Source organism: Pelophylax lessonae (assembly GCF_965119305.1).
Source record: "Pelophylax lessonae genome assembly, chromosome: 9".
In the NCBI taxonomy this organism is placed as follows: Eukaryota; Metazoa; Chordata; class Amphibia; order Anura; family Ranidae; genus Pelophylax; species Pelophylax lessonae.
The window spans coordinates 104,958,690-104,985,031 of NC_138776.1; the positions used below are offsets into that span (position 1 = coordinate 104,958,690).

Genomic DNA, 26,342 nt, shown 5'->3' on the forward strand with positions numbered 1-26,342 from the left:
CACTGTGCCATTTTGCCAGTGGAAGGGCAGAACTTGCTTTTTTTAGTAAAATCGTAGGCTGTAGTTTTTTATGTTTAACACTTGGCTTATTTCCACACAGATGATGCTACTGAGAAAGACCTAGCTGATCTGGTCTCAGAGATGGAAATGATGAAAATGATTGGAAAGCATAAGAATATTATTAATCTGTTGGGTGCATGCACACAAGGAGGTGAGTCCCACAGCTAGGTGCTACTCAGCAATTCTTTGTCTTGGGTAATGAAAGGACCAATACAACTCATTAGAAGGGAGAGTGTCAGGCAGCCCTGTAATGACCAACATTCCCACCCTGCAGCTGACACAAGAATACTTTTCTTCGATCTAGTATCCAAAGACTGACTTCTGTGACCTCTGGACTTTACCTCTGTCCTGTTATTAACATACCAATTCAATTGGTGAGCTTGCTGACCAGTGTGTGTCGTTTTAATTAGTGAGTTTAGCGACTGTCTATGCCATGTTAATTATTGAGTGTAACCACTGTCTGTGGTTTAAACAATGTAATCAGGGCCTTTTAGTAGCCTCCCTAGTCTTTTAGTAATGTACGCCCAACCTAAATTACTGTTAAAGGTTCAGTAACCTTAGAAGTCTTTGCTTACGTTTTCCTAAGTACAGGGAATATTCAGACCCAAGACCATTTTACAGACTTTCTCCTGTTACTCTGCTACATGTTTTTTTAAATTTATTTATAATACCATGGCCACAGAATTATTACGTGCCCCTAGTGATATTGCATGTAATGTACGTTTGTAATATTTTGCATTGTAACAAAACAAAGGGCTTATTTACTAAAGTAACCTGTTTTTAGATATCTAGTGTGACGCAAATTAGTCTACCATACTTGGATGACTATTTATATTAACTTTACTGTTCTTCACATTAGTTTACATGCTACTAAATTAAGCCCATAGGTAGTTGGACTTTTGGAGGAGAGCAAAGAGAGGAGCAGAGCACGGTCATTGTGTAACAAAGCAAGATAAAAGTACATATGTAATGACAATATATGGATTTACTGATGTACAAGTACAGTATGTTTACCAACTAAAAAAAAAAAATTGGCGTTTTAAAATGTGTATAACATTGTTTACAATAAAGTGGAATCCTGATAAATGGCTTTATACACAATTACAGTACATATATACATGTATAAGGAATAAAAAATGATTCCCCTATCAGCAGTCCTTGTCATCCCTCCTGCAGTGTTCTGGTGGCAGGGAGCACGAGGAGCCTTCCCAACCAGCAGAATATGATAATCACTGCTGGCTGCGATATCCGCTGGCAGTGATCGGGCGAAAATAAAGACAGGCTGGTTGTACTCAAGTGGATTGTAGAATCCACTTGATTACAACCAGCTTCCCATAGACAGAATGAAATTCGTCCAGTTCCAGCTGAACCAGCCAAATTTGGACCTGTCTAATGGCTGCTTTTAGGGTTGAGAGCGACCTCTCATGGCTGCATGTAGTTCTACTCCCTGCCTCACCACCCTGCTCATTAGACTGCAATGAGAATGCTGATACATTGTCCATTGGAAGCTTTTAAGCGGCGCCACCCTCCCAGCAACCATGTATGTAGCCCTATGCCTTCAGTTCCACTTTAAGCCAATTCCATTTATATATGAATCTAAAAATGTCCAAGATGCAGTATGCAAATGATTCTCTAACAGTTGTATTTTGTTTGTAGGTACCTTATATGTAATTGTAGAGTATGCTGCTAAAGGAAACCTACGTGAGTACCTGAGGGCCCGACGCCCGATTGAGATGGAGTACTCCTATGACATTAACAGGGTGCCTGGAGAACAAATGACTTTTAAAGACTTGATATCGTGCACTTACCAGCTGGCCAGAGGCATGGAGTATTTGGCATCACAGAAGGTAAAATAAGAATGGTGAATTGTATTTATCGTTCTTTGCTTCACGCCCCTTACCCCTGTAATAAAAGACTTTTAGTAGAGTATAGTTATTATTTTAATAATAAGCAATTGGAGCTATTCATTCAGTAAATTGTATACCTTTGCAATATGCTTAAAGGATAATTCCATCTGAAAATGTTTTAATCTATCAAAGTAGGGCAGCAAAATTAACACATTTCTAATTAGTTTTTATTACCTGTTTTACCCTTTAATGTTATACAGGGATTTAAAGTATGCCTTACTAGTGGATATTGTTTTAATTTTACTTCTTGCAATGAAGGTTCTGTAGAGTTGCATAAAGGGCTTCTGTGTTCTGGGTTGCTACCAACAGCTCTGCCTGCAATACCTCTATTGCAGCATTTTCCTCCTTAGTTAAATAGTGTACCCCTATAAAATAGAAAGTGTTTGCTGAGTGCCCCTAGGTATGTGTGTTTATTTTTTTAGCAGACCCTGCAAAGTGTGTATTTTGGCTTTTTCTCTAAAACGTGTGTAAACATTTAACGAGCAATACCATTCATTTTTAAAGAACACAAAGTACTGGTATTGTACTAAATTTTTAAACCTTGGTCTTTACAAATGTGCCTTTAACTGTACCATCAGCAATACACAAGCATAGAAATTTAAAAAAAAAAATCCACTGTCCTTTGTTTCAGCATTAAATTGTTGAAGGTAGAGTTATAGCATAGTTGATGTTACATAAAGCCAGCCGTAGACTATGCGATTTTCTTTCCTGCAAAGTCAATGTTGATGGGGGAATCCCTCTGGCAGAGCTATTGTGTTCTTCTGGCGGGTGGAGAGCCATCCCTGTTGGGAGAATAGTGATTTTTGCTAAAGACCATCGCAGCAGGCAATAATAGCATGAAAAATCTGACAGGCTGATGGAACCCAAGTTGATTGATCAAGCAACTTGGGTACAGTCAGCCTGCCCATATATGATTCGAATCTCGGACGGTCCCTGCTGAACTGGCCGAGATTCGAATGGTTTATAGCTGGCTTAAAGTGGATGTAAACCCCATTCATGAAATTTGACCTGGGCACATATATCTGTAGTGTTTACTTATCTCTCTCTCTCCAAACCCCTAAGTCCTGTGTGTTTCTGCTGCTCCTTCCTCTGTTGTCAGCATGATAACTTCTGACAAGTTCTCTGACACAGGTGATAAAAGCAGCTGAAAATTTGTGTCAGGGTGGGTGCATAGAGATAGATTAGCAGAGAGCTTATCTATTTACAGCACAGCTCTGCATGTTCCTTCCTTCCTCTGCCTATGTGGAGGGGGATGTGTGCCTTTGCTCAGCTCACACACAGTGTATACCAACACAACACTCCCAGTGCTGAACAGGAAGAGAAAATTCTAACATGATGTTCACATTCGAAACACTGAAGACAGCAGATACACAAATAAAACTTATGTAGGGAGATTTGTTTCATCTGTGTATCATCTGAGGCTGTTCACTTCACTGGGTATACAGTGGGTACGGAAAGTATTCAGACCCCCTTAAATTTTTCACTCTTTGTTATATTGCAGCCATTTGCTAAAATCATTTAGGTTCATTCTTCTTCCTCATGAATGTACACATAGCACCCCATACTGACAGAAAAACACAGAATTGTTGACATTGTTGCAGATTTATTAAAAAAGAAAAACTGAAATATCACATGGTCCTAAGTATTCAGACCCTTTGCTGTGACACTCATATATTTAACTCAGGTGCTTTCCATTTCTTCTGATCATCCTTGAGATGGTTCTACACCTTCATTTGAGTCCAGCTGTGTTTGATTATACTGATTGGACTTGATTAGGAAAGCCACACACCTGTCTATATAAGACCTTCCAGATCACAATGCATGTCAAAACAAATGAGAATCATGAGGTCAAAGGAACTGCCTGAAGAGCTCAGAGACAGAATTGTGGCAAGGCACAGATCTGGCCAAGGTTACAAAAAGATTTCTGCTGCACTTAAGGTTCCTAAGAGCACAGTGGCCTCCATAATCCTCAAATGGAAGACGTTTGGGACGACCAGAACCCTTCCTAGAGCTGGCCGTCCGGCCAAACTGAGCTATTGGGGGAGAAGAGCCTTGGTGAGAGAGGTAAAGAAGAACCCAAAGATCACTGTGGCTGAGCTCCAGAGATGCAGTCAGGAGATGGGAGAAAGTTGTAGAAAGTCAACCATCACTGCAGCCCTCCACCAGTCGGGGCTTTATGGCAGAGTGGCCCGACGGAAGCCTCTCCTCAGTGTAAGACACATGAAAGCCCGCATGGAGTTTGCTAAAAAACACCTGAAGGACTCCAAGATGGTGAGAAATACGATTCTCTGGTCTGATGAGACCAAAATAGAACTTTTTGGCCTTAATTCTAAGCGGTATGTGTGGAGAAAACCAGGCACTGCTCATCACCTGTCCAATACAGTCCCAACAGTGAAGCATGGTGGTGGCAGCATCATGCTGTGGGGGTGTTTTTCAGCTGCAGGGACAGGACGACTGGTTGCAATCGAGGGAAAGATGAATGCGGCCAAGTACAGGGATATCCTGGACAAAAACCTTCTCCAGAGTGCTCTGGACCTCAGACTGGGCCGAAGGTTTACCTTCCAACAAGACAATGACCCTAAGCACACAGCTAAAATAACGAAGGAGTGGCTTCACAACAACTCCGTGATTGTTCTTGAATGGCCCAGCCAGAGCCCTGACTTAAACCCAATTGAGCATCTCTGGAGAGACCTAAAAATGGCTGTCCACCAACGTTTACCATCCAACCTGACAGAACTGGAGAGGATCTGCAAGGAGGAATGGCAGAGGATCCCCAAATCCAGGTGTGAAAGACTTGTTGCATCTTTCCCAAAAAGACTCCTGGCTGTATTAGATCAAAAGGGGGCTTCTACTAAATACTGAGCAAAGGGTCTGAATACTTAGGACCATGTGATATTTCAGTTTTTCTTTTTTAATAAATCTGCAACAATGTCAACAATTCTGTGTTTTTCTGTCAGTATGGGGTGCTATGTGTACATTCATGAGGAAGAAGAATGAACCTAAATGATTTTAGCAAATGGCTGCAATATAACAAAGAGTGAAAAATTTAAGGGGGTCTGAATACTTTCCGTACCCACTGTATGTGGGTGTTTACATCCACTTTAAGTAGATATGCAGTCAGACATTTTAATAACTCCTTTTTTCATAATCTTATCTTCACTATACTGTTTATAGCAGTTGTGCAAGGTGTCTAAAAGTTAGATACAGTGCAGCCTGCAATATAACAGACCTAATCAGAAATACCTCCTCCCCTTCTCTGCAGTACAATTTTGTGGGGACACTTGTGCTGTAGCTTCTACTACTCGGCTCTGCCACTATAGTACACCGCCTTGTGACAGCAGGAAGTGGCATTTCCACTGAGAGAAAAGGGTATTTTATGTTTAAAAGGTGTGCGACTTTAACGATGCATTCACTGGGGTTTTTAGCACACAGTGCAAATTCCAGAGGCAAAATTCTGCACATTCCTGCTTTAGGAATCACAGGTGTGTTCGGAGCTGCAGCTGCTCAGCCCATACGAAACAATGACCGGCTCTTGGCTGCTGCAGCTATCCATAACCGTTTGCATCTGTTCCTACAACCAGCGTTCATGGTTTGCAGCTATCAACAGATGATCCTGGCTGGATGCATATAGACCGCATCCAGCTGCCATCATCTCTTCTTAACTGTAGGTATTCCCTAGCTATCAGCCTGTCGTTTTTTTTTTTTTTTGTATAGACTAAACGGCCGCAGCTCTTCACACACACACATGTGATTCCAGATGAGGGAATTTGCAGATTAATGCCGCTGAAATTCGCATTATGTGCTAAACACCCGTGTCAATGCACTCTAATTTGGCTTTTAAGTTTAGAATTTTTTTTCTGTTTGTAACTTTTACATGATTCACTTTAAGCACTAATGCAGTTGTGGTTGTGCGTTGTAGTGTATACATCGGGACCTTGCAGCCAGGAACGTGCTGGTCACAGAGAGCAATGTTATGAAAATTGCAGACTTCGGTCTGGCACGGGACGTCAACAATATAGATTATTATAAGAAAACAACAAATGTGAGTATGGGAAGAATCTGTAAATTGCTTTTCTGAATGCGTATGCACTTTGTGTTCTCATTTTTTAGAACCTCTCTAAACATGTTTTGCAAATACAAGTCCTAAAACATGACCTTGGTTGTATTTAAAAATCCCTGTTGGAAATAAAAAATACTTACTGCTTAAAGGGTCCCTATTACTCTAGCAGTGAGGCTTATGAGGAAAAATTTCAGAAACTGACCCCCCTCCTCCTCAGTATGTCCTAGCGGAGTAGGTCCAAGGAAGTTAAAGTTTGCATGATGCAATAGGAGTGTCCTCTGTTTCAAACAGACTTCATCTGAATAAAGTGCCCAGGCTAAATAAATGCATTTACGCACACAAACTTACCAATAGGAACATGCATCTTTCTTTAATTTCCCCTTTTCCTATAGGTCCTTCCCACCTGGGCAGCCATTTACATTTTGTTTTTAAAGTTATCAGTGGGCAGGTTCTTCCTTATTATTCTGTGCTGGCTTCTTGATAATGGTATGGCAGATCTTGAATATGTGCCATAAGAGATCTTGGCCAGGTTGCTATCGAAATAAAAAAAATCCCGTGATCTGGGGCAGCTTGTTATTAACTAGATCTGGCTAAATTTCCCTGGAAGGCATTGGTGGCATAGTCTTTCCAGGGGGCACCTGCGAGGCAGAGGCTCATGAAAACCAGGATGTAGGAAATAGTTTCTCAAAAAGTATTTTGTTTTACAACTGACTTTTATGACGTTTTTGGATGGACATGCAGTGCTGCATGCATCGTGGCTTTTTGGATTTGGGGGTTATGGTCGGCTTAAATCTAAGTGGAACTCAAAATCCATATTACAGTGCTTTCGAAAAGTATTCATTCCCTTTGAAATTTTCTTTATTTTCTCATGTTATAACAAAAAAAGTAAATGTATTTTATTGGGATTTTGTGTGATCGACCAACATAAAGTGGCACATAATTGTGAAGTGGAAGAAAAATGATCAATGGTTTTCAACATTTTCTACAAATATCTGAAAAGTGTGGCATGCATTTCAGCCCCTTTTACTCTGATACCCCTAACTAAAATCTAGTGGAACCAATTGCCTTAAGAAGTTACCTAATCAGTAAATAGAGTTCACCTGTGTGTAATTTAATCTCAGTGTAAATACAGTTGTTCTGTGAAGCCCTCAGAGGTCTGTTAGAGAACCTTGGCAAACAAACAGCATAATGATGGCCAAGGAACGCACCAGACAGATCAGGGATAAAGTTGTGGAGAAGTTTAAAGCAGGGTTAGGTTATAAAAAAAAATATCCCAAGTTTTGAACCTTTCATGGAGTACTGTTCAATCCATCATCCGAAAATGGAAAGAGTATGGGCCAACTGCAAACCTACCAAGACATGGCCATACACCTAAACTGACAGGCTGGTCAAGAAGAGCATTAATCAGAAAGGCAGCCAAGAGGCCCATAATAACTCTGGAGGAGCTGCAGAGATCCACAGCTCAGGTGGGAGAATTTGTCCGCTGGACTTTATAGAAGAGTGGAAAGAAGAAAGCCATTGTTGAAAGAAAGCGATATGAAGTTTTGTTTGCAGTTTTGCAAAAAGCCATGTGGGGGACACCGCAAGCATGTGGAAGAAGATGCTCTGGTCAGATGAGACCAAAATTGTTACTTTTTGGCCTAAAAGCAAAGCGCTATGTGTGGCGGAAAACTAACACTGCACGTCCCCCTGAACACACCATTTTCTTCAACAGGCACAGGGAAGCTGGTCAGAGTTGATGGGAAGATGGATGGAGCCAAATTCAGGGCAATCTTCAAAGAAAACCTGTTAGAGTGTTCAAAAGACTTGAGAATGGGATGGAGGTTCACCTTCGAGCAGGGCAACGACCCTAAACATACAGCCAGAGCTGCAATGGAATTGTTTAGTTTAGGGGTCTCCAAACGATGGACCTCCAGTTGTTCAGGAACTACAATTCCCATCATGCCTAGTCATGCCTGTGATTGTCAAGGGTTTACAATGCCTCATGGGACGTGAAGTTTCGCAACAGCTGGAGGGCCGTAGTTGGGAGATCCCTGGTTTAGATCAAAGCATATTCATGTGTTAGAATGGCCCAGTCAAAGTCCAGACCTAAATCCATTTGAGAATCTGTGGCAAGACTTAAAAATTGCTATTCAGACACTCTCCATCAAATCTGACAGAGCTTGAGCTGTTTTGCAAAAATGTCACTGTCTTGATGTGCAAAGCTGGTAGAGACATACCCAAAAAAGACTTGCAGCTGTAATTGCAGCAAAAGGTGGTTCTACAAATGATTGACTCGGTGGCTAAATACAAATGCATGCCACATTTTTCACATATTTATTTATAAAAATTTGTTTAAAACTATTTATAATTTTCCTTCCAATTCACAATTATGTGCCACTTTTTGTTGGTCTATCACATAAAATCCCAATAAATACATTTATGTTTTTGGTTGTAACATGACAAAATGTGAAACATTTCAAGGGCCATGAATACCTTTTCAAGGCACTGTATGTAGTAGAAAAAGGGAGCAAAGGCAACATACTTTTCTGTGTGTCTGAACCTGGCTGGGGATTAGATTCTTCCTCATTGCAAGGGATGGATGTGAATGCATAGAGGCCTATTCTCCAGCTCAAACTTTCTTGGAGTTTAGGCAGGGTAAAACCAGCCATAGATGGATCAAATCATGACTGGTTTAGCAAGGACCAGCTGAGATTCGATCTGATCCATCTATGGGCAGGCTGATTGCACCCAAGTCGATCCATCAATTGACTTGGGTACAGCAAGCATATTGGATTTTTAACATTTCATTATTTCCAGCCATTAGCAATAATCATTGTGTTCTCCCAGCAGGGACGGCTTTTCGCGGCCCACTCGCCGGCAAAACACAATAGCTCCAGCAAGAGGGATTCCCCCATCAATACTGACTGGGGATACTGTTCCTGGGGGAATTGAGAGATTTTCTTTCCTTCAACCCGTGATTGCTGGAAAGGAAATCACATAATCTATTGCCTGCCTAAGGAGGACTTGGGAACTTCTGTCAGTTTTTTTTTTTTTTTTTTATTGTTGTCTATGTCCCCAGAGACCACAAGAAATGGAAATTCTAGCTTTTAACAGATTTAACAAGAACACGTGTCCTCTGGAAGTTTACCCTTTTACCTGCCCCTCTAGTGACAACCATAGCATTTTGAAATCCCCCCCTCACTTTCTCTTCCATTGACAGTGGTCATCAGGAGAAAGTGTGAATCCCTCCAGTGGGCAGGGAGCTCACGCTCCCTGCAAATTGGAGAGCTCAGGTGTGTGGGACGTCGGCAGAGAGATCACTGCTTTCATTCAGAAAGAAATGGTCCTCCTCTGCATCATGTTGACAGGGGACAGGACTTTCTACTCTGTGGCTACTGTTCAAAGTCTTACAGTTTGGTTTTTTAAACACTTTTTTGTTTTGATGCACCTGTAATGTATTTAAATTGAACTTCAATTGGATTTTAATTAAGCATGCAAAAATTTGAAGGACAGAATGTGCAAAGAACATCCTTGTAAAACTAATGGCTGTTGTCACCTCAATTAGAACTGTAGCTTTTTTTACTATCAAACTTTTTGTACATCTCTGACAGACACACCTATTGTCTTTTAGTTAGATATGTGTTGATAGACAGCAGATGACACCCAGTTAAAGAATTGCAAAGGTAGTAGTTCAGTCAGCTGTAGCAACACGCAATTTATACTGATAAGTGTCTCAACAAAGTTCTCAGGCATACAGCTTAACATCGGAAGCTGTGAGGATTCAGGTTTTTTTTTTTTAGGTTTTATTGGATAAGTGGATGGCTCTTTTTTTTTTTTTTTTTTTTTCCCCATTTTCTAGTATTGTCCAACCTTTTCAGTTGATAGCCTATATTAATCAGGTGTATTTAACAGAGAAAATGTATTAAATATTTGCATTGTTGTACATGTATACGGAAAATAGGATACATTGTGTATTGTAAAATCATACAGACAAACCAGAAAGCTCAATAAAACATAGGATTCATTCAATAAATCAGGTATATTAAAGGTGTTGTAGTGGCAAATAGAAAAAAATACTGGTAAATGAGCACATACCACAATCACAATGATTCTAACAAAGCTTAGCATCTTCCTAAAGAAGGGTTCCTGGTTTTGAAGCTGGGAAGCAGTCATTTATTTTGTTGGCCAAGATGATCCACAGAATACTTACTAGGAGCCCTGGATTCCCACGGACAGCGAGAGCGCAAGAATTCTCACTTATTTGTATGTGTTCCTAAGAGTTAGAATACTGCTGGTATTTATACATCAGCTTTCATGAACATGCCATAAATAGTGTCCTCTGGATCTATTGAAAATAATACACTTGGTTACATTGGCTAAGCAGAAACATGTACTTGAAGTTTATTTGGCGTACTAGTTAAAGAGAACAGACAAGTACAGTATAAAATGTTCACTTTTACTCCCCTAAAATAAAATGGAGACAACTATACTTTTTTCTTTTTCTTCTCCGTACTAGTAGAAATGTTTCAGAAATTTTCAGCTAGGCACCTCCCATCTCTCCTGACCCCTGAGGCCCCATTCCAGCATTTCTTTATAGGCTGTAAGCCAGCTTCTCTCCCTGAGGTCAGCACGGATACATTTCAGCTTTAATTAACAGAATTAATGATTTCTACCTGACTTCGACAACTAGAGAGTTTTACTCTGTGCTACATATTGGTCTTGGGATGTAGCTTGGACATGTTAACTGTATATGTTGGATAGTTGTTTTGCATTGCTTATGTTTAATATGCAAAAGAGCATCACCTATGGAATTTTCTGATCTGAAATGATTTTGAAGCATTGTGTATTGGTTAGTCTCTATTGTTGCATCTAAATCTTTAATGATTTTGCTTGTTCTAGGGTCGGCTCCCTGTAAAATGGATGGCTCCAGAAGCATTATTTGACCGGGTGTACACTCATCAGAGCGATGTGTAAGTCACATTTATATTAATATTATTGTGTAGTAGGCAGTACATGAAAGCATTGCTGTACTGGAGCTGAAAAGTAAATTTTACTTTTTAGCTCACTAAAAAGGTATGGTGGTTTATATTTTAATTTACAATCAAATGTCTGATAGGCTCTGCAGAGGTTTAGCCTTTATAGCGGTTGTATACCCCACTTGGTGATTTTTACCTACAGGTAAGCCTATAATAAGGCTTACCTGTAGGTAAAATGAATATCTCCCAAACCTGCATGGTTTAGGAGATATTCACCCTGCATGCAGCCGCTGACATCAGCGGCACATGCACTCTAAAGGTCTGGCGTATTGTGCTGGAACTTCAGTGCCCCTTGCCAGGATGGAGAGTTCCCGCGCGCATGCGCGGAAGTGACGTCATCGCTGCTCGTCCTCTAATAGCGCCAGAGCCTGCGAACCCGAAAGAAACGAAGAGGGAACCTGTCTGCTCCCTCAGCGGTGACTGGGCGCTGCTGCGGGGGCCTTGTTCTAAGGGAAGGAAAGGGGGAATCGGCACTCAATTTCTAAAATGGTGGGCCACAAAACACAAAGTGTATGAAAGGTGTTCACAAGAAATATATGATGAATAAAACAATATATATATAATATGAAATATACAATAAAGATCATAAAATTAGCTAAATAGCTGATAGGTGATAAATATAAAAATATATGCAAATGAGCAAAAAGTGCTGAAGTGCTTAGTGAAGTGATAAATAAGTAATCATAAAAGTGCAAAAGATGTAATAAATCAACACATAAAAGTGACTGTGACAATACTGAACAGCAAATAAATAAAAGTGCAAGTGATGCAATAAAGTAGCATACAAAAACACTTTGAGGATGTTAACCGCATAAATAGTCCATGTGTCACTGGATGGTGTGCACAAAATAGATATGCATAAATAAATAAATGCAAAATGGGGTGAAAGTTCAAGGGTGTTCCAGTGTATAAAACAAAAAATCTCATCCAGTGATATACGTGTGCAATTAATTTGTGAGCTCTAATCCTAGATTAAGTGCAATGGGCGGTCACCTCCATTAACACTCAGAAGAGCGTTTTTGGTGTGTTAGATCACCATCAAGGACATCAGAGGGTTTTCCAACGAAGTATACCTGGGAATGGACAGTGGATATCTCCTCAGATCATATAATAGTTGTCTGTAGTGAAAATTCCTCTCCTTAAGAGGACTTTTATCCTGATGTATTCCTATGCCACTCAATCATCAAAATGACAAGAGGGGGCGCTCATAGTGTAGTAGGTAAATACTTTAATAAAGCAAGCAATAAAAACACTTACAGTTGAAGTAAGGGCAAGCAAGCAGGAACAAGCAGCAAAAAAAAAACACCAATGCGGTGTCTACAGATGCTTCCGGTCTCGGCCGTAGACCGGAAGTGACGTCACCCGGCTTCTCCCTATTATAGCCTTCTGCTATTTATCTACCTCATTGGTAGCGTATTGGTCCCTCCCATTTTTTCTGACTTGTTCTAAGGGAAGTATTTCATAATGTGCTATTATGAGATGCATACTAGTGCACATTATTCTATTGTCTTGCAGGTTTTTTGTTTTTCAGCGGTTTACTATTTAAGTACTTTCACCGCTGTGATTTGAAGTAGTACTGGAGCCGTTTTGAAATGTTTTAAAATTATATACTGAAACATTATTCCTTTTTATAAATGTCAGCTTGCCAATCCAAGCCTTCATTAAAGTTAAGTGAATACAGTAGAGCCCTTTTAGATATCACAGCAGTAACCCTGAGCCAACTATAGCCCACTATTTTTTTATACACGTGTATATTTTGGAGACAGATATCTGAGCAGACAAAAGGGACAAACAGAAAACACACTTTGTAGAGCCAGCACCAGAAAACAAAGCACAACTTTTGTGGTCTTGTGGTCAGGAATTGACTGTTTATCACTCTTCGAATACAGTGTTGAAACCCAGTTCTTTTCAAATGGAGCTTATACTGCAGAGTTGGTGCTACCTTGTTTGGCTGAATGACCCACCCAGCAAGCATGCATGCTAGTGTATGCAGGCACTTGGAGTCCATGCCCGGTGAAAGGCATTTGTATACAGTATCCCTTCTAGTGGGAGTCAGTAAATTATTCATTCAGTGCTGAGTTCCCTATAGCCTACAGAGTAACTGACTTTTGAAATGTATAGTGCAGGTAACATAAAAGCAGCCAATAAGATTTTTACTTTTCCCAGTACAGTTCAGACAATAATAGTTAGCAGCTACATTATAGTGGTCAAAAGATCTACTTTTCTTCGTAGACTGTTGCCCCCCAAAGGTTGATTTGTTGCCTACAGTAATCAGTTTGTTTCAGCTTGGAAAATAAAACAAAGAATCTTATTGCTTGCGCCAGGGTTCCTATATCATTTAGACTATATTTACATATTGGTTCTTTGTGGCTGCAGTTGCCCATATGCAGGGGCCCCCAGCGGCACCTGATCATGGCATTATATGTAGTTTTTGGATAATCACAAACATACCTGCATAATATTAGAGTCCTAATTGCTGTGGATATGTGCAAAACAATGCAAACCACAGTTAACTTTTTCTATATAGGATTTCTAGGAAATCCTTTCTGGTTCAATATGATTTTCAGTACTTTGCATATATTGTTTAATAAGCCTTAAAGTATTTATTTTTTTTTTTTTAGTTCTTGCCTTGTTCTATAAGCAGAGCCAGGAGTTATAGCCTCTTAATCTTGTTTTTGCTCTTGCTTCCGGTAGCTGGTCATTTGGCGTCCTAATGTGGGAGATTTTTACGCTGGGAGGCTCCCCATACCCTGGCATTCCTGTTGAGGAACTTTTCAAGCTGCTGAAAGAGGGTCACCGGATGGATAAGCCAGCCAACTGCACCAACGAACTGTAAGAATTAGTGTGCTCTTGTTTCTAAGAGGCATTGCCTCTTGTTTTCTCTCTCCTTTTTTTTCTTTCTTTTTTAATCTAGAGAAAATTATTTATCAACAAGTTCCTACTTCCTTCTATTACTGCTTCAGTCGTACATGTCTGCTAACCTTTGGTGATTTGTAGTGTTTAATGTGAAACATGGGGCACCATCCATCACGGCTGAAGTCTGCTTCCCATACAATTCATTTGCATATCTGTAACTTCCTCCCATTGAGCCATTTAAAATTAAGACCATGTAAACCATGAATTTAATAATTACCGATTAATGGTTGCCCTAAAGCCGAATGCTTGATTACACATGTTTTGTTTAATTTATTAGCTTAATTGGTCATCATGGCCTTACTCTATTGAAAGTCCAATGCTTTATTGGACTTTTGCTGTTTCAATTTTGCTCTATGGTTCTAATTATTTATGTTTTTGCTTCTGTGTTAGTAGCATGCTTTTAAACATGTTCAATAATCTTTTCAACACTTAACTAACTATAAGGAAGGAAAGGACAAACTAGTAAATCATGTAATTATTTTTCACCTTCACAAGATGTATGGAAAATAGGAGCAGAAAGTCGTTTGTAATTGCTGATCTCCTTTAGAACATTTAGTAGTTAAATTGGTTTATTTGTATGTCTTTATTAAAGAAGAATAGTTTTATTGTTCCGCATTAGCCAATCAAAACTATTTTGTTCTTAAAAGGAAACATAGACAAAATAATGCCATGTGTCATACCCTTCAAATGGCTAAAAATATTTCTAAACCTCAAGCTTTAAGAACACTGCGGTTCCTTCTACTGGCTGACATCATGATTAGATGCAGCCTGAAGAAAGGACCAAGAAGGCCTAAAAGCGTGCTGCTTATACTGTATATTTTAAGAGGGATCTGTCTCGCTTTTTGCCCTTGATTTTTTTATTTTTTAAGAAAATGTTCTTATTTTTCATTTTTATGTACTGATACAAAACGCCATATAATCTTCAAAATTCAGGGATTGAAATAAAAGCCCCTTTCACACATACGGTCCGTTTGTCCATTTTTCATCCATTCGTTGACGGATGAAAAACGGACATCAATGCATCTCTATGTAAAAACGGATGACAACCGATGAGCATCCGTTTTCATCCGCTTCTGTCAGTGTCCGTTTTTTGGAACGGATGAATGCCCTATTTTTCATCCGTCAAAAAAACGGATCGGACGAAAAACGGATGTAAACGGAGAAATGGTCTGTTTTTTATCCGTTTTTGCATTGGTAGTTGGTTTGACGTGACTGAACTGATGAACTGAATGGACCGTATGTGTGAAAGGGGCCTAAGGGATGTTGCACTGCCTCTATAAACCAATCAGAGTTGACTCGTATACACGTAAGGTGATAGTCAGCAAATTCAAATCAGCTGGCAGGCAGGCTTTCTATAATAAGAGACTGAAAGGAAGAACCTACCCAAATCTATGAGAGGTGTTACTGATAAATGGCCAAGAATAAGGTCCCTTTCACACAGGCGGACCGTTCAGATCTGCCTGTCAGTTTTTTGGGTGGATCTGAACGGTCCCCCCATGCATCCCTATGGGGCTTCGGATATCAGCGGAGACATGTCCGCTGACATCCGATCTGTCAAATCTGGACGGATGGAAACCCTATTTTCCATCTGTCCAGCGGATGGGATCGGATAAGAATGGACCGACGGTCCGTTCCCATCCGATTCCCCTATGGAGATGTAAGGGGCTCTGACAGCTGTGTCTCCGCGGAGAACAGCTGTCATTCTCCTGCTCCAGAATCTACTGCAAAATATAATAAACTTATTCAAAGTCAAATTGGCTCAGTGTGTCTTAAATAGAAGATGCTAAATAGGGTGACAGCGTTACAATAAAAATAGTGGAGCGGATTGTGTGTGTGTGTGTGTGTGTATGTATATGTGTATATATATATGTGTGTGTGTATATATATATATATATATATATATATACACACTTGATGCAGCCCCTCTACCTATACGTTACATATTGGCCTTTTGAATCCTAAACAAGGGAATCTGTAGGTTTTATATTTAAGGTAAATTATTTTTATTGGAACTGTATCACACATACTTCATTGGCATTGTATCTGTATGAGATTTGTATGTAAAAGCGAATGACCTTTCTGAGACATACTGCAGTGCACATATAGTTTTGCTGTAAGGCAGGAAGAGCAGGATTGGGAGCCAATCTCCTGTAAGAAAATGTGCTGATGGAGAGAGCAGAGGAATAATGCCACCAATCTGCTCATGATATTTCAGTGTCCAGTAAGCAGGTTGGTGGGGAAGAAATTACACCACTATATTCCATAATTGTAAGTGGTGTCCTTTACCTAGCTATGCTATGTGGCAGGACTGGATAGATGGAGAAATCTTAAAGGCTAAACAAAATGTCCATTTTGGATTTCATTTGTGTATTTAACAGTTTTCCCTGGAGTCCCGTTTTATCATCTTCCATAACGCAGTACATCATATGACGTCCTGGGCTTTCAGTGGGGATATCTGAAAGTGCCCCCGTCCCCGCGTGCTCGCATGCAGAAGCAAACGATACGTACGTCGCGCCCACATATGTAAACGTTTAATCCACACATGTAAGGAATCGCTGCGAACATTAGCGCGAGAGCAACCATTATAGCACAGTACCTCTTCTGTAACTCTAAATAGGTAACTTGTAAAAAAGTTTAAAGCGTTGCCTATGGATAGTTTTGAGTACCGAAGTTTTGCGCCATTCCAGGAGTATGCGTAATTGTAAAGCCCGACATTCTCCTGGGTCTAGCGTCATAGACCTATGCCGCTGGAGTTCATGTGATTCCGGCGGCACGGGAGTCGGCCCGGAGGAGGAGAGGTGGCGATCGTTGGGAAAACTGTGAGAAAACCTACCTGCATATGTAAACAAAGCAGGCGGATCTTCTCAGTGACAGACAGGAGGAGATCACAGGATTCAGCATCACACGTCAGTAGGCATGAGGCATACATTTAACCCTTTGATCACCAACAGTGTTAACCCCTTCCCTGCCAGTGTCATTATTACAGTAACAGTGCATATTTTTAGCACTGATTACTGTAGTAATGTCACTGGTCCCCCCAAAAGTGTCAAAAATGTCAGTCAGGGGTCCGATCTGGCCGTCGCATTGTCGCAGTCCTGCAAAAAAATCACACATCGCCGCCATTACTAGTAAAAAAAATAAAAATGAAAATGACATAAATCCTTCCCGTAGTTAGTAAACACGATAACGCTTGCGCAAACCAATCAAAATACGCTTATTGCCATTTTTTTTTTTTTTTTTTTTTACCAAAAATATGTAGCAGAAAACAAATCAGCCTAAAATGTTACATTTTAGATTTAAAAATTTTTTTTTTTGGGAACGTTATTTAGCAGAATGTGAAAAATGTTTTTTTTTCACAATTGTGGCTCTTTTTTTTTGTTTATAGCGCAAAAAATAAAATCATACAGGTGATCAAATACCACCAAAAAAAAGCTCTATTTGTGGGGAAAAAAGGACGTAAATTTCATTTGGGCACAGCGTCGAACGACCGCGCAATTGTCCGTTAAAGTAACGCAGTGCCAAATCGCAAAATAGGGCCTGGTCAGGAAGGGGGTAAAATCTTCCGGTCCTAAAGTGGTAAACTGTTTTTTTTTCCAAAAATATAAAACACGTTTGAAAAATTGCTGCGCAAATACCGTGTGACATAAAAAGTTGCAATGACCACTCTTTTATTCCCTAGGGTCTCTGCCAAAAAAAACATATATAATATTTTGGGGTTCTGAGTAATTTCTTGAGCAAAAAAATGTTTTCCATGTAGGAGCGGAGTGCCGGAATTGGCCTGGTATGGAAGTGGTTAAGAAAACTTACCTTGCGGTAGCTATCGGTGGTATCTCAATTTTTTGTTTTTCTTCTATAGTCACATCATCACGATGTGTGTCATATTTTTTAGTTATTACAGTATGCGCACATGGTTTAGAAAGATACATTAGATTCATATTTCTGAGACCGCATGCAAGCAGTCATTTAAACTTTTTCCCATGTGGGCAGAATAGATTTAGAAATCCCAAATCTTTCTTCTCATGTTTTGTTAGCCGCCTGTCTGATATTAAATCATTCTGATTAATGACACTTGGAATCAAAGCCGGGAGCTGCAGATACATCTGTTATCTCTGTTTCATCTATATATCATTTTACCGAGCATTTCTGGGCTCATTGATTAGTATCTTTTAATACATTACCCGGCTTGGCACATACTAGTGATTTACTGGTCTTGTCTTGTATTTTATGTCCTTATGGAGTGCTTGCTGTCTGACTGCCGAATCTCACAATCATGCATTTTCTATTCTCCAGGTACATGATGATGAGAGACTGTTGGCATGCCATTCCCTCACACAGGCCTACCTTCAAACAGCTGGTGGAAGACTTGGACCGCATCCTAACATTAACCACCAACGAGGTTAGCAAAGAAATCAAAGTTTGCTAATGCATGTCAAAGACTAGTTAAAGAGTCTGTTATAATAATCGTTTTTCATTCCTGTAAATCTTTGATGTCTAAATCATTCGGTATAAAATGTTAAATGGCTTCTGAGAGAAAAAAAACCTTGAAGGATAAGTTCACCTTTGAAACATGTTATATGTTCCACCTGTTCTTAGGGTGGAACATGTAACCTATTCCAGCATCTGCAGCCTCTCCACCCGATCCCCCCTCGTGACAGTGGGCAGGGGAGATCCTCTCCCCACACCTGCTGTCATAATTTGAAAACAGTGTGACCTTACAGGGCTCCACCCACACAACTGTGTGCATGAATGCCTATGAGTACCATCAGCCATTGCAGCTGATGGCCTGTAGTTCTAAATTAACTTTGAGAGTGCTGGTGAGCACTCTTGTAGTCCATTGATCTTCCTGCTCTCAGGTAACTGCTTGCCCGTACGACGTAGAAGCAGACCGCTATGCTGAGAGTCTGCAGGAGCCTGAGATTGCACCCATACCCAAGAAAAATAAATGCACATTTTTACAGTACCTGCAAAGGTTAACTTATCCTTTTAATCGAATCCTCCAGTACCGGCGCAAAATCCTCAGTCTATAGTTAGGCTTGTGTTAATAATGTCTACAATATATCTCATATGTGCTTGGCCACCCTGTCCCATGGAGGATTGGAAGAGAGTCCTCAGAAATGTCAAGTCTTGTTCATGAGGCAGCCATTGTTTTTGCCACTGGAGTTAATGGTTGTGGCATAGTAGGTGGGTGGTTGTTATGGGTAACAGAATACGTGAGTGGTTATGTGGTCATATGCTTCCATATCAAGGTTGGTTGTTCTAAGCAATGTTTTCCTCTGTTTCCTCCACAGGAATACCTCGACCTCAGTGTCCCCCTGGAGCAGTATTCTCCAAGCTTCCCAGACTCTTCCTGCTCTGCTTCATCATCTGGGGACGATTCTGTGTTCTCCCCTGACCCCATGCCACATGAACCCTGCATCCCCAAATTCCAGCACGTAAATGGGGTAAAAACATGAGGCATCTCGCGTTCTGCAGGCCACTTTAACAGACTGCTGATAATGCTGACAGATTCTGCAGAACGCCAAGGAACCAGGACCTCTGTAGAGGAGAAGGTATAAGGCAGGAGAGGTTACAGGGCAGACTCCACAGTATATTCTCCTGCCACTCCATTGATGGGAACATGACATTAAAGGAGAACCACATGGATCACCACCCCCGGACCAAACACTTGCAAAGAGACAGCAGGAAGATTCTGCCTGGTCAGCGATGGGGGGGAGTCAGTCACTTCGGATGTGGCAGAGCCAGATACACCGCCATTGCCTCGCCATGGCCTCGCCAAGACTGTTTTCAGTGGACTCAAGGCTAAAACACTTATTTTTTTGCCTTTCTTGTTAATTTTGTAATATTTTGAGAAAATATATTCCAGCACTCAAATCCCTTCCATTCTTCACCAGAGCACATATACAGCATTATCGCTGTTGGATATAAATGTAAATATATTCAGAATATGTATAAATATATATTATATATTTACAATGAATTATTTTTTGTATTGATTAAATAACTAATAAATAAAAAAAAAAGAACAAACAAGCTCTTCTATGCTGGATAGGAGGACCTTTATGTTGCTCTCTTTGCTCTCCTATCTAGCAGAGAACAGGTATATATGGTTGATCTTTGGGATTAAAAAATCCTTTGTTTTTTGTTTTGTATTTTTTTTTTTTTTTTTTAATCACTGAAACAAAGTTTCAGATTTTGGGGCCACCCAAATAACCCCTTATGAGAACAATGTTACTAAGTATTTGTAAACATTCCAAAATGAGTTTATTAACCCTTTAAATACAGAGAAATCCATAGAACATTCCAGAAGTCTCTGGGTTCAAAGGCGTCAAATTTTGTACCAGTGGTTTATATGACATTAAAAACAAAATGTGTAGAATGAGACCTATAGAGTAAAGCTTATGACGATTGTATTGTAAAAAGATTTATATGATATTTATGCTGTAAACAGAAAGGAAAGATTCTTTCTTTTAAAAAAGTCTATTGGTTTCTTTTCACTTCAGATAAAATGTAAGATTGTGAATGGGGAGGGGGGTGGGGAGGGAGAAAATGAGGATATCATCAATCTGTAAATAAAATGGCTAACCTTAACGCTCTAGGCTCTTTCAGGGTTTTTACCGCTGGTTGTGTATGGCGATAGCAGGCAAAGGGGCCAGAACACTGTGATTGTTAATGCATTAACGAGATATTCTGAAACGTTATAAATCTTGTTAGACGAAAGAACTGAAATGGTTATAACTGTCTGTAACTTACCAGTTTGGTATATTGTAGCAGAATTTAAAGCTGAACTCCAGGCAAAGGGCCTAATCCAAGATAAAATACATATACAAGAGCTGCTTTACCTGTCAAAGGATTTGTAGTTCTGTCCAACCAGTCCCAAGATTTACACAGCTCTGCGAAACAACACATCCTCATCCGGCAGGGCGGGAGACCTGTTTTTTTTCCTCTCTGCTACACCTATGGCGCTTTTCCACTGCATGGAACCGAACGGTTCGGCTCGCTTTCGTGCTTTTCCACTGCATGGTACCACATGGTACAGTGTTGGTTCGGTTCGGTACGGCGGCGCTTTTCCACTACATGGAACCGAACGGTACAGCTCACTTAAACAGTACCACCTCGGTTGTGGTTCCAAGAGGGCCGTACCGGTACCATATCCCACAATCCTTTGCATGCAGCCTTGACTGTTTGTCACTACAAGCCACTGATTGGTCAGAAAATCGTTGTTATCCCACCCACTTTACTTTAGTGGAAAAGCAAACTGTACCAAACCGTACCGAACCGTTACAACACGTACCATGCAGTGGAAAACCATACAGAGCCAAGCAGGGCTGAGTGGAGCCGAGCCGGTACTTGCAGTGGAAAAGTGCCACTAGATTACATACACAGGTCTTGTCCTTCCCACAGCCTGTAACTTAAAGGCAAAGAAGTAGATTTAAGGCTAATTTCTCTGTCACTCTGCTCTCTCCTCCTATCAGCATGCATCGTGTTAGCATACGATCACTGCAGTCACAACTGTTTGCATGTCCTGTTACTTACTTTCCTGGTCTGCACCCTGCTGTATAGTGAACTGCGAGAGGCTGATGTCAGGTACTTACACTACTTGCGATTTAAAAATACCTTTACGGACACATTAATAAAGAGCTGCAATAATTTATAAATTTCAAATCTGCAATAATTTATAAATTTCAAATCTGCCTGAAGTTCATCTTTAAACACAGAGCATAAACTTTCACCCCTTAATTTACCTCTGATACATTCTTATTGCAAAACAAAAGGTGTACAAATAGGTGTTAAAAATGATCAAACTGCAGTAAAACAAATTTTTTTTTTACAGGCGTTCTTAAAGGAAGAATTTTATTCTAATAAAAAGTCATCCTTACAAAAATGTTTCTCTCATTTCATTTTTTTTTTATGCTGGGGAGGGGGGGCAGAAGGAACTGCTGTCTTGAGGCCCTATTTACATTGTTTAAATATTTGCGAAATGCTAATCTAAAAAGGATCAGATTTATCATGCATTTGCCCTTAAAGCACCTTCAGCTCTTCGGGTGTGTTGAGTGCCGGCTAGAACTTTGACAAGCTTTTGGCAAGCTCTAGGATGAGACCGAGAATGCAGTAGTTACAACCCAACCTACAATGCATATTTTTTTATATTGTCAGACAGATTGACAGCAGCAAAGGAGCCAGCTTTAGGCCAAAAACGACGCAGGCAAACCTCTCTCGTGTGAGCCACGTGACTAGAAATTGGCAGCTATTGATCAGGGATTGCCATGACTAGTCAAGTCCGGCACCAGATTTGTAATTCCTGCCCACTTGGGCCAAATCATCATTCCCTGGTCAGCTGGTTGGCCTTCCTAGCACACAAAAAAAAAAAGATCTGACACAATAGAGAAACTTTGCCCACTCGGTTTTAGTTATACTTAGACCTGATTATTTAAACAGCAGGGCCAACTGTTACCTTATTCTGTTTGCAGTTCTTATCTAGGTGTAGCAGCTTAGAGGAGTGGATGAACTGTAAGAACACATTGCAATATTTTACCCACAAAATGTTTTCTGGCGCAGAGCTAAGCTTGGTTTACATCTATGCAGGTCGTGCTTGACACGTTTTTGTGTTTTTTTTTTTTTTCTCGCATGCGTTTTTCATGTGGTGTTAATTTAGTGGTTTTGGGATGTGTCCGTTGTCATGTTGGACAAACCAGCAAAAACACAGCAGACACTGTGTTTTTTGATGTGTTTCTGCTGCCTTTCCATTGAAAAACACAATCTGCTGCAGGCAAAAAAGTCGATGACCCTTCCCAAAAAAAGGCACCGGTTGAAAACGCAAAGATGTAAATGTGACTTATAGAAAATTATGTTAAAAGGCCTGTAGTATGTTTCTGCAAAACTCAAAATGCATAGGTGTGAACCCAGCTTTAAAGCTGGCTGTTTTTTTTTTTTTTTTTTCTACCTGACAGGCAATGTCATAATGTGCTAGTATGCATCGTATACTAGCACATTATGTGAAACTTACCTGAAAGTGAAGCCTTCCAGCGACGTGCTGTCATCGCAGAAGGCACTTCTATCTTCACCCGGTCTTCCTTCTGGGTTTGTGGACTTCGGCTGTGTGAGTGGCTGGAGCCACGATGACGTCAATGGGAGACACTGTTTACAGCACAGGACTCTGAAGGAACAGCACGGGTTGCCCTTCCTTCAGAGCCCATGTGTGGATGACACGTCCTGCATGTACAGTAAATATCTCCTAAACGGTGCACGTTTAGGAGATATATTTATAGTACCCAGGGCCGTCTTTATTATTGATTGGACCCTGGGCAAATAGTTTCTTGGGCCCTCCCAAAACCACTTATTAACTATTTGCAGGCAGTGCGGGCTCAAGGGGCAGCTGCTTTGGGCCCCACAACAATGACTGGACCCAGGGCAGCTGCCCCTTTTGCCCTGTATTAAAGACAGCCCTGATAGTACCAATAGTTAGGACTCTTTAAAACCCTTGTAGAAGCAGCAATATGGTGGTGCTGTTTGCTAACCCTCATAGCCATACAGGTACTGATTACTAGATGATCACCAAAACCATCTGTGATCAATGGAACAGAGTTGTGGCGAATTATCTATTGATTATTATTATTCAGGATTTATATAGCACCAACAGTCTGCTCAGCGCTTTACAACATGAGGGCAAACAGTACAGATACAGTACAATTCAATACAGGAGGAATCTAATGGCGCTGCTTGTTAGAGCTTACAGTCAAAAATCACTATAGAAGACAATAGACACAACTGTTCTGTAGTCGAGCCCAGTTGTTTTTTAGTTTCCCAACTAACACATCTGAAAATGCAGTTTAGCCTCCGTTCACATTAGGTCGCCTTCCGACTTAGGGGGCGACCTGTAAAGTCGCGTGCAGCGTGACTTGCACGGACTTCACATAATGGAAGTCAATGCAAGTCGCCTCCAGGTCGCCTTGAAATAGTACAGGACCCTTTTTCTAAGTCGGAGCGACTTGTGTCACTCCTATTAGAACGGCTCCTGTACTACACAGTGGGAGCGTGAGGACCGCGACTTGTCAGGCTGACAAGTCGCGGTCCAAGTCGTACCAGTGTGAATGCAGTCTAAGTCCACAAACCTGCACTGCCAGCTGATATTTTTTAAGAAATTATAAAGTACCCAGTTGCACATTTCAGTTATGTCCATGCTTCTGCCATTTTTCATTTTTTTTTTTGTGTTGCCTTTAGTGAAGATAAAACTTTACTGCCTCACAGTTCTACACATAACAAAATACAAAAGTTGTATTCTGTACATATGGATAATTATTTTTTTTCCTTCAGAACACTTACATAAACAAAACAATGTTGGCAAAAAAACTTTTTGCATGCGTAAAGACAAAGATTGACATTCGGTTTTGGGTGTGCGCTAGGAAAAAGGAAGCCATTCTGAAACCTATTGCTGCTGTGTGTTCTGGACAATATGTTAGCCTTTTATATGCAATGTAGCTTGATCCAACATTTAACCTATTATCCCTTTTTTCTCTGTAAATACCAATTATTACAGATACTGCTGCAACCCAAACTTAGATTAAAAAATGGCAATGGACTTTAAAATGGAACTTTAGTCAGAAAATTAGGATCACTTCAGGCTGGCCCTTTTGCAGGTATAACTATGTAAAACAAAAAAAAGAAGTGCCTATACTGTTTAAAATCCAGTAATACACGGTCTCAACATGCTCTGATTGTACTCATTTGCTCTCTAATTTTAGGCACTGTGCCGATTTTGTAGAGACTGATCTCCTGACAGCCTTAAGATTTACTGTTCAGGGGCTCTGGGCTTTAGCAAAATGGCAGCCTCCAGCAAGCAGGAACCGAAAAAATGCTGGGGGAACATGGAAATTTTGATAGCATATTTATTAATGTTGAATGTGTTTTTTACTAAAGAACATTATTTTTTAAGTAGTTGTTATGGGTAAAGTTCAGCTTTAACCACTTTAGCCCCGGAGGATTTTGCTGCTTAATGACCAGGCCCTATTTTGTGATTTGGCACTGCGTTACTGTAACGGACAAGTGCACGGTCGTGCAACGCTGTACCCAAATAAAATTGACGTCCTTTTTTTCCACAAATAGAGCTTTCTTTTGGTGGTATTTGATCACTTGTGCGATTATTTTTTCTTTTTTTGGCTATAAACAAAAAGAGCAACAATTTTTTGAAAAAAAAAAAAAAATATATATATTTTTCACATTCTGATATATAACATTCCTAAAAAAAAAAAAATTTAAAAATCAAAATTTTTTAACATTTTAGACCAATTTGTTTTCTGCTACACATTTTTGGTAAAAAAAAAATCACAATAAGCTTATTTTGATTGGTTTGCGCAAACGTTATAAGTGTCTACTAACTACGGGAAAGATTTGTCATTTTTATTGTTTTTTAATTACTAGTAATGGCGGCGATCTGCGACTATTTGCGGGACTGCGACATTGCGGCGGACAGATCGGACCCCTAACTGACATTTTTTACACTTTTGGGGGGACCAGTGACATTACTACAGTAATCAGTGCTAAAAAAAAATGCACTGTTACTGTAATAATGCCATTGGCAGGGAAGGGGTTAATACTATTGGTGATCAAGGGGTTAAATGTAAGCCTAGGGGAATGATTCTAACTGTGGAGGGGTGTGGCTTGTGAGATCATCACAGAGACATGTGATCCTATATAGCAGGATCACATAGCCTCTGTGATCACTTCAGGGAGAAGGACAGACGGCTGTGTTTACATCAGCCGTCCGTCCTTCTCTGTCAGCGGGGGGAGATCGCGAGTGGCCGGCGGCCATCGGAGTCACATGGACTGGCTCCCCAGCGCACGCTCGCCCCCTAGAGTCTTCTGAGTGAGCGACGTAGTACTACGTTGGTTTGCCCAGGAGCTCCTGCCTGCCCCAGTAAATCTGCGGTGGGCGGTCGTCAATTTGTTAAGGACTTAAATGTTACCCCAAGGTACCTTCTGACTTCATTATGCCCTCCGATGGAAACACGGTGTTTCCATTTGCTTCTTTGGAGTGATCTGTAAAAGCATAGGAACTGATTAATAGCACTCAATGATGATAGTCACTGGCTGCTGGTGGTTTCAGATTGATCCCCCACAGGAGCTGCTGATTCCTGGTACTGGTTTAAAACTGCACTGGAACAAATGGCTCTAGGGAATCTTGTGGTTAAGCAAACTATACATCTTACAATCTGATTGTACAATCGCTTTTAGAAATACCAAAAACTGCAAAACAGGGCACTTCTTATTTGATTCTGATTGCATGGTTGCAGAGGTAGGCCCATATTACATAGTTTTAATAAATCTAATGTGAATTGGACAACAATTGCACAATCAATTTGTGATGTGTGGCTACTGGATAGATCA

The 26,342-nt window shown here is 40.4% G+C and overlaps 1 protein-coding gene across 4 annotated transcripts in view; it reads left to right on the forward strand.

The window, feature by feature from the left end:
- Nucleotides 1–20,113, forward strand: part of FGFR2 (fibroblast growth factor receptor 2) — a 253,809-nt gene extending 233,696 nt beyond the window's left edge. For all 4 annotated transcript variants that reach the window (XM_082267394.1, XM_082267392.1, XM_082267391.1 and 1 more), the window contains 7 exons: nt 101–211; nt 1,717–1,907; nt 5,887–6,009; nt 10,909–10,979; nt 13,740–13,877; nt 18,252–18,357; nt 19,250–20,113. In XM_082267394.1, the coding sequence (XP_082123520.1) occupies nt 101–211; nt 1,717–1,907; nt 5,887–6,009; nt 10,909–10,979; nt 13,740–13,877; nt 18,252–18,357; nt 19,250–19,414 (905 nt within the window). In that variant the 3' untranslated portion in view covers nt 19,415–20,113. The remainder of the gene's footprint in view (nt 1–100; nt 212–1,716; nt 1,908–5,886; nt 6,010–10,908; nt 10,980–13,739; nt 13,878–18,251; nt 18,358–19,249) is intronic.
- The last annotated feature ends 6,229 nt before the right edge of the window (nt 20,114–26,342 follow it).